The sequence below is a fragment of the Pollachius pollachius genome (assembly GCF_949987615.1).
Source record: "Pollachius pollachius genome assembly, chromosome: 2".
Classification (NCBI taxonomy): domain Eukaryota; kingdom Metazoa; phylum Chordata; class Actinopteri; order Gadiformes; family Gadidae; genus Pollachius; species Pollachius pollachius.
Window position 1 is genome coordinate 33,271,852 of NC_136935.1, and position 9,091 is coordinate 33,280,942.

Here is a 9,091-nt window from a genome sequence, read left to right on the forward strand (position 1 = left end):
AGTGTCGAGGTGTCCATGAGCAAGGCACCTAACCCTAACTGCTCCCGATGAGCTGGTTGACGCATTGCATGGGTGATGCCGCCGTCAGTGTGTGAATGTGTGTATGAATGGGTGATGTTAGGTAATATTGTAAAACGCTTTGGTTGGCCACTGGTTACAAAAAAGCACTATATAAATGCAGTCCATTTACCATCCATTTACCATCTATAACCCTAACCCTTCCTAAAGCTACAGTACATGTTTTATGCTAAGGAACAGCAAAGCAATAAGACAATAGCAAATGAATTACAACCAACACATGTTTGTTGTCTTCTAGAGCGGAACCTGGTGGATCTTCTGACCCTCTGCAGAACATGAACAACAACAACAACAATGAAGAGTGAGGAGAACAGGAAGAGAAACCACCCCATACAGCCTCCCCTTGATATGTTTTTAATGGCATTTCAGCTGGTGTACTAAATATAATCATATGTATGATGTTATTTTTCCAACAGGGAAGAAAATAAGCTACAGAAAGAGTAGAAAGAGTTAATTAAGTTTTAATTACGGTTGATGACACCAACATCTACATCAGTAGAGCGCAGTAAAGGCGTTGGTGCTCAGAAAAGACAGATGTGTTTGTGTCTCTTTCTTCTAGGAAAGAGAAGGAGGAAGAGGAGAACAAAGAAACAGAGGAGGAGGCGAAGGAGAAGGAGGAAAAGGAGAACAAAGAAAAAGAGGAGAAGGAGGCAAAGGAAAAAGAGGAACTAGAGAAAAAAGAAAAAGAAGACAAGGAGGCCAAAGAAAAAGAGGAACAAGAGAAAAAAGAAAAAGAGAAGAAAGAGAAAGAAAAGAATAAGTGGGTGAATTATTTACTATTATGAGTTTTTCTGTTGTGAACAAGATATTGTTTTCCCCATCAGAGTTAAGGCCTGTGTTTCTGTTTTCCCAGGCCCAAAGAGCTCTTCGTAATAAACCCGGCTGGTGCTCTGTACTACAACTGGCTGTTCATCATCACTCTGCCCGTCATGTACAACTGGACCACTATCATAGCCAGGTGATGAGCTTTATAGATGCGTCTAGTCCTGGGAGTACAGAAGAGAAACTGGGTTACCTGCTGGCTGTCGCTTAACTTTCTAGACATCAATAATATCCCCAAATGATCAAACGATACAGACCACTGTGCAGGACACATAGAGTGGTTATAAACAAAACCTTTAGAATGGGTTGGGCTTAGGTTTGATTTTTTTCAAATGTGGAGTAAGCTTCTATTAAAAATATAAAAATATGTAATTTATTTTGAAAGAATTTGGGGGAACAACTTCATGTTTTTCAGAAGTTAGAGGGGACTTGTCCCCTCTGTCTCCCCTGGGATCTACGCCCATGTACAGGATTGTACAATGTTCTTGTATTGTTTTTCAATATAATACAAGAACATTGTTTTTTATATTTTAATCTGTTTATTAAAAGCAGTATGTTAGCAGGAACAAGCACTCATTAACATTATGTTGCCAGCTCTCTGTATAGTCCATTTACCCAGGGGAAAGAATTAATCTTGGTTTCGTTATCTCTCATAGGTCATATTTGCAAATGTATTGTTCACATTATTATAATTACATTGTTGTTAGGTTTTTGACCTTTGAGGAAGATTGATGTTCTTATTTTTAATGGCTTAATACGTTCTAGAAGTGTAATGAAATGGCAATTTAAATTCATATTAATTACGTTTTAATTTCTTCCAAGGGCCTCTTTTGAGGAGCTGCAACATAACTTCTTCAAATATTGGGTTGTTTTGGATTACACCTCAGACGTCATCTACCTTTTGGATATGGCCTTCAGAACCAGAACAGGTGAAAGGCAAATGACTTCAGGCGATTTGTTTTTTCAATTGTGAGGTTGGAAGGTTCATCAGCTGTTTAGCGTCGGGAATTGGGCCATAAGACCTTCTCACATTTATGTCTTCCATGCAGGTTACCTGGAGCAGGGACTGTTGATAAAAGATGAGAAGCTATTGATGGAACACTACACCACTAGCTTTCAGTTCCGTCTGGACGTGGTCTCCATTCTGCCCACGGACGTCATGTATCTCTACTTCGGCCTGGACTACCCTGAGATCCGCCTCAACAAGCTGCTGAGGATCGGCCGCATGATGGAGTTCTTTACAAAGACAGAGACCAAGACAAACTACCCCAACATCTTCCGCATTGGCAACCTGATCTTGTACATCGTCATCATCATCCACTGGAACGCATGTTTTTTCTTCTCCTTCTCCAAGTACATTGGCTTCGGTGCAGACGACTGGGTCTACCCGGCCTTGGATGACCCTGAGCAGCCTGCCTTTGGACTAGGCATGAGGAAGTATTCCTTCAGCCTGTACTGGTCCACTCTGACACTAACCACCATCGGAGAGACCCCACCTCCAGCTCTAGACTCTGAGTTCTTCTTTCACGTGGTGGACTTCCTCGTTGGCGTCCTGATTTTTGCCACCATTGTGGGTAACATCGCCACCATGATCTCCAACATGAACGCCGCCCAGGCCCAGTTTCAGTCCCGCATTGACAACATAAAGCAGTACATGCAGGTTGGTATGAAATAACTAACATTTACTTATGGTGTTCTTATCCTCACGTCTATCATTGATATGTTTTGATGTTGCTATTTGTTTGTTCTCATTGGAAAGTGTTGATGTCTGACCCTCTACAGGTGCGAAAAGTCAGCAAGGATCTGGAAGACCGGGTTATTAAATGGTTTGATTACCTTTGGAACAACGGCAAGGCCCAGGACGAAAGAGAGGTGCTGAGGTATCTCCCGGACAAACTGAAAGCTGAGCTCGCCATCCAAGTCCATATGGACACCCTGAAGAAGGTCCGTATCTTTGCGGACTGCGAGGCAGGTCTGCTGATCGAGCTTGTGCTGAAACTGCGACCGCAGGTGTTCAGCCCGAATGACTACATCTGCAAGAAAGGCGACATCGGCCGCGAGATGTACATCATCAAGGACGGCCAGCTCGCCGTGGTGGCCGATGATGGGGTGAAACAGTTCTGTGTCCTAGGCAGCGGCAGTTACTTTGGCGAGATCAGCATCCTCAACATCAAAGGCAGCAAGGCGGGGAACCGACGCACGGCCAACATCCGCAGCATCGGGTACTCCGACCTGTTCTGCCTGTCCAAGGATGACCTGATGGAGTCCCTCACAGAGTACCCCGATGCCAAGGGAATGCTGGAGGAGAAGGGCAAGCTGATCCTGATGAAGGACAATCTCATAGACCTGGACCCGGCAAACATCAAGCCGGAAGTAAAGGAACTGGAGGAGAAGGTCAACCGCCTGTACAGCATCATGGAACTGATGCAGATCAAGTTGAAGAAGGTCCTTATCAAACACAAGAGCGCAGATGCGGCTTTGAAACAGCAAATCCGGGAGTTGGAGATCCTGTCAGGAGAAGAGGTGATGGACGAGGAGGATGGAGAACAGGAAGTGGCCACGGGAGAAACGGTGGCAGGAGAGGAGAAGAAAGAAGAAAAGGTGGAAGACGAAGAGATGAAAGAAGGCGATGAACAGGACTGTGACACCAAGGAGGATGTGAAGAAAGATGAGGATAAGGATGGTGAATGAACAAGACGTAGATGTAAATAATGAAAGAGGCTAATAATGAAGTCGAAAAAAGAAGTCATTGATTTACAGGAAGCGAGTCAACCCATGGAGCATCCACATGAAGATCTGATCTGGTTATTAGTGACAGCCACATTATTGAAAAGTTTTTTTGTTGACTTTCGTCATCTATCTCTAACTTGCTTTTGACCAAATTAATATAATTCAAACCAAAATTTGCGGGGAGCCAAAGAAAATACTTAAATAAATAAATCCCCCCCCAAAAATAGGATTATGATTGTTTCATGATTGTAGTACTGTACTTTTAATTTATATGTTTTTGTTGTGACTTCCATATTTTAGAAACAGTGTTTTACCAATGTCCTATCTAGATTAGTGATTGGTCGTTTGCGACCAAATCAGTTTGAATGAACAAATCTTTAACTAGAACAAACCAAACTGATTCTTCTCTTCTCTCAGAACCACTAGTCACAAACTCGCTGACTCGCTGGTCATTCACTGACTGTGAGTGGTGAAGAAGGAAGAGGCTTAGTGAGCGACTGACGATAATACGATTCAATATCAGTGAAATGGTAAATGCATGCTGTCTTTGTATTTTCTGTGTCATGCCAGATAAATCAAATATTTGAATGTCCCGTCAATCTGTCTCGCTCTTTCATGGTTCGTTATCCACCCGGGACCCCCACCATCATTGCTAAATCAAGTCTATTATCTTGCTGATATGTTAAACATCCAATAATCAACTACGGGCCCCCTTTCCGCTGCGTTTGGTTAAAGTTGTAATGTTGTGTTGATTGATGACCGACTTCCACGATCGTTTGAGAATAAGAACGAGGGAGGAGCTGAGTCTGACTGACTCAGCTGAGAACTGTGCATTCCATGATTTGATTGCTACCGGAAACACGACTGAGCGAACAAACAAACGAATGATTCTGAATGATTCTTCTTGGCGAACTGACCGACGCAAACTGAATCAAGGAAAATAATCATGAAATCCATCACTTATGTAGATGTCTTCTTTCTGTCTGTTGTTAACACTATTCATAGTGTGCCACCTGCTGTAAAAACAGTAGTGGCTAGTCTAGTGGCTTCAAATGAACAGTTTCCCTTCATAAAATTACTGTTTGGCCTCCTGAACTTCCCCTGTAATTTGGTTCTTTCTATTGGAGGCCGAAATGAAGCCTGTCTCCGTCTAGGGATGTCACACACATTAGTAGGGTTAGCTTATTTCCCTGGACAAGGAAAGAACTTTTGAACTTTCAACTTCATGAGATCCCTTTAAAAACTAACTTTAAAGTAAAAGTTCTAAGGTTGCGTCCAGCCCAAATCCAACCACTCAAGCAGATCTGTTAAACTGTAGCTGTTGTCATCATGACCAGCCTATTAAGACCCAGAATGATGGCTCCATTTGTCCGGAGATGCGATAGGAGGACAGGCCAGACACAACAACTTGATGGAAACAAATCTTTACAAAAGCAAAGCAAACAAAACATGAATTACACTGAAGCTAGACTTTCTAGCTCTGTCAAACACTACAAAATCCCTCATCTCTCGGAAGACGTGATGAAGTAACAGTGATTAATAATGAGTTACCAGTCCACCCCAGGATAATCTGTTAATCTCAGTAAACACCAGGGTCATGAAGGAGTTATTTCATGCTGCCGTTTTTGGTCAAACTAAATCAGACAGATGGGTGCAACTCCCATCCAGCCACAGAGCCTTAACATCAGGACTTTCTTGTGTTAGCTAGGGTGTTTGACAACCAAGGTTCGGTGTTTGAACCCCAATGTCTTCAGTCTACCTGTAGATGTCCTTGATGCAAGATGTCATAACCCCCTACCTGCTCATTAGATAGAAGTTCTTGTTAATGAATCAATGGCTTTATCGTCCTTTAATTTGTGTCCTCACACCAACATGCTGCATTTCACCCGAGAACCAAAACGTTATGGAAGTGCTTATTGGTTACAGTCCTTATTCACCATAGCGTCCGTCTCGACCCTGAACACTTGCTGTGTTGAGGAAATTAATGTGGAATCACGCAATTAGTTCTACTCCCAGCTAGCACATAGAACCGAGAAGACAAGACAAAACATTAATAACTGCTCAGCGGTTTACTTATTTGTAAACCTGAGGTGATAACCCAGAAAAAGTCAGTCGGCTCACAGGAAGAGCAGGTGTTGAATACCAGTATTGATTGCAGAGCTTAATCGAACAGGAAATTCATCACTGTTATTCAATTATTAAGTATTGAGTTGACTAAACTGGGTATTGACTCGTAGGTGTCCCCGACTACCGTATGGTGTAGCTACATAGCTTAATAATATATGTGTGTGTGTGTGTGTGTGTGTGTGTGTGTGTGTGTGTGTGTGTGTGCGTGTGTGCGTGTGTGCGTGTGTGCGTGTGTGCGTGTGTGCGTGTGTGTGTGTGTGTGTGTGTGTGTGTGTGTGTGAGTGAGTGTGCCTCAGTTCGTCAAGAATCTGGAGTTGGGCCTAAAAGCATATTCCTTCCTGCTGTTGTGTCTGTGTCAAAGAGAGTGTGACTGCAATTAAGTATAAGGTGTATACATCTAAACACAAGATGACGATAATGATGAAGTTTTCTCAAATATATTTGTATTTGATTTTATTGTCCTCAGTGCAACCGAATACAGTACAATACACAGTATAAAAGTGTGTGACCAACAGACTTTGTTCAATCTTCCAGCTTGAGATGCTCTTGTGCTTGGCCTGTTTTTCCTGTGGAAGACGCCTTGTTCCAGAGAAGCTACGCATGGTGAAGAACGTGTGTCCGTCGTGATGCCTACAAGGGTCTGTTGGGGAATCCTGGGACGGCACATTCCTCGTCAAGTAACCAAGACATTCCTCTGTGACATCAGAGGTCGGTCGGGGGGTTAGTCTTGAGGCTGCTCATCTGGATCCAGACTGGCTTGTTAAACCAGCCATTTTCCCAGTCCTGGCTGTATAGTTGCTTGTTTTCTTCTTTTTGTATTTCTCTGTATTCACTGGAGGCTTTTGTATTTTTCTTTCTTTGTATATAGATTTTTTTCTGTACATGGGTGCCATATATTTGCTTCTGTTTTCTTCTTTTTGCAGTCTTGTATTTCTTTGTATTACTTTCTATTCTTTTTTTCTTTTTTTTGCTGTACATGTGATCATCGGGGATTGCCGAGGAGGGGGTTGGCTTAATTGAACAGGGAGACCACTCTGGAAATGCAACTGAAACAAGAAGGAAAAAAAACAATTCTTTGCTCACACTGAAGCCTCATATCTTCTCATAGTAACTCACTATGAGAATCTATTTCACAGTAACTCACCCCTTCGACTCATCTTCTGGCTCCTCTTCTGAAGAGCTGAGGCCCACTTTAGCAGCCCATTGCTGGTAGCGCTGCTTCTCCTTCACCCTCAGAGCCTCCTTCTTCTCCCGGTGCTCAGCCCAGTACTTCCTGATGGAATCGACTATTCTCCCCCTCTTCTTCTCCTACCAGAGCAGACGGTTCCTATTCATCATCTACGTCTCGGCTTTTGTCATCTTTGCGTTGAACTAACCACCCTATGTGCATAAGTGTCAGAGGAACAAAATGTACACCTAAGAAGATTTATAGCAAAGCATGAGCATGTGCCCCACCACAACATCCTGGGTGGCTTGATGGAATGTGCTGGATATCACAATAAGCCAAGATTATTCCAAAGGACTCACAACTGTAGATCAGGCGGCCCTCCCGGTCCTGCTTCAGGTAGGTCCTGACGATCTTCTGTTCATTAAGCTCCTTCACTTTCTCATTGAGCTAATTAGCGAATCTCCGCCTGAGGCTCTTTTCCTCTGCAAAATGACGGGTTCAACCCCGTTTTCTTCTGTCATGTCCTCCCCGTCTTCGTCGGTCATGATCGAGAAATCAAAGAATAGCTCTTCTTTTATCTTCTTCTTTCGCGTTTTTTCTCTGTTCCTGTTGTTCTGGTGGGCAACGGTCACGATGGCCGCCTCAGGTTCTGCTAATGAGTTCAGAGGTGCCATGTTTTGCAAGTCCATTAAAACATTTCTCCTCGATCTCTTCTACATCCGGCAGGGCGGTGGCTGCCGGTTGATCCTCTTTCAGGATCGGAGTGCAGAAAATCGGAGCGTTTTTGCAATGTATTTCTTTGTATTTACTGAATGCTTTTGTATTTGTTTTCTATTTCCTTTAATTTTTTTTGCATTCCTTTGTATTTCTTTTAACTGTACATGGGTGCTGTACATTCGATTCTGTTTTATTTTTTTGCATTCTTAGTACTTTTTTGTATTTCTTATATTTTTTTGTATTTCTTTGTATTACTTTGTATTTTTTTGTGTTTTCTTTGGTGTTTATTTGCTTTGCATGTGATCTCCGGGGATGGCTGAGTGGAGGGGGTCGGCCTAATGGAACAGGGAGTCCACTCTGGAAATGCAACAAGAAAAAAACGTCTTTGTTCACACTGAAACCTCATATCTTCTCTTCGTAACTCACTATGAGCATTTATCTCACAGTAACTCCCCCTAAAGCCGCCTTCTCCAATTTAGTTATCCTTTTCTTATGCCAGTCTTCTGACTCCTCTCCTGAAGAGAGGAGCCAGAAGATTCATTTTTGATGAGTTTGCCGTCGTCAGTTGGTTTCTCCAGGTCATCGTTGTCTTTCCTCGGGTGTCTGCTAATCAATGGTCTGCTTAGATGAACCTTCTGCCCCTAGAATATGTCTTCATATAAGACATACTTACTTGGGATGCCCTTCATCCAAACCTTTCTGTGGGTCATGACAACATGTGTCAGGTCCTTTTTGGATGTCATGTCCGATCTCGGAGATAGCCTGGCCTTCGAAGTCCTCAAGGCATTGTCCCCAGGCTTGGTGTTTTTGTCCTTTCAGATATTAATGACACAACTGTATTTAATGATGACCATTATGGCTGTTATGTGTTTGTTGCTTTTATGTGTTATATTTCAGTGACAATTAATGTTTCGTGATTATGCTGCCATATAAAACTCAATAGATAAATGCAAACCAACACACACAAACACACACACATAGACACACACGCACACACACACACACACACAGGTTTGTGTGGAAGTGTGAAGCTCTGTATGGGCAGTGGTCAGTGGTAAGCTTTTCTGAAACTTATTATATAACGCTACGGTGTAGTGGATGTTGAATTTAATTTTCTGGGTCCGAGGGTTGGGCTTCCCGGACACCTATAGTATATCGCTAGAGTGTGTAGCACATTTAATTTACAACGCTCATACATTTATAAAAGTATCACAAAGTGGGTTCACTGACTCTTTAAACTGAAATGGTATCATTAAGTTATCATATCGGTACTCTGTATCTGTATCGGTACTCGATATCTAGCTCATCATGAGGTTTGGCCTTGGTTCTCTGCTTAATCTACCTCAGACCCCTCCTGAGGCTCAAAGACCCCCGGTCTCCTCAACATCTAGAACAGAACACACAGCGTCAGGAACTCGTCAAATTTGAAACTACACTGAAGATTAGTGA

General features: G+C 42.8%; 1 protein-coding gene across 1 annotated transcript; it reads left to right on the plus strand.

Annotated features, from left to right (window-relative positions):
• Positions 1-353: 353 nt before the first annotated feature.
• On the plus strand, positions 354-3,591 carry cnga1a (cyclic nucleotide gated channel subunit alpha 1a; the record flags this gene model as incomplete). Its single annotated transcript, XM_079730312.1, has 5 exons — positions 354-379; positions 932-1,036; positions 1,723-1,829; positions 1,950-2,560; positions 2,683-3,591. 5 exons carry the CDS (start codon positions 354-356, stop codon positions 3,589-3,591), a joined length of 1,758 nt encoding a protein of 585 aa, XP_079586438.1.
• Positions 3,592-9,091: the final 5,500 nt, after the last annotated feature.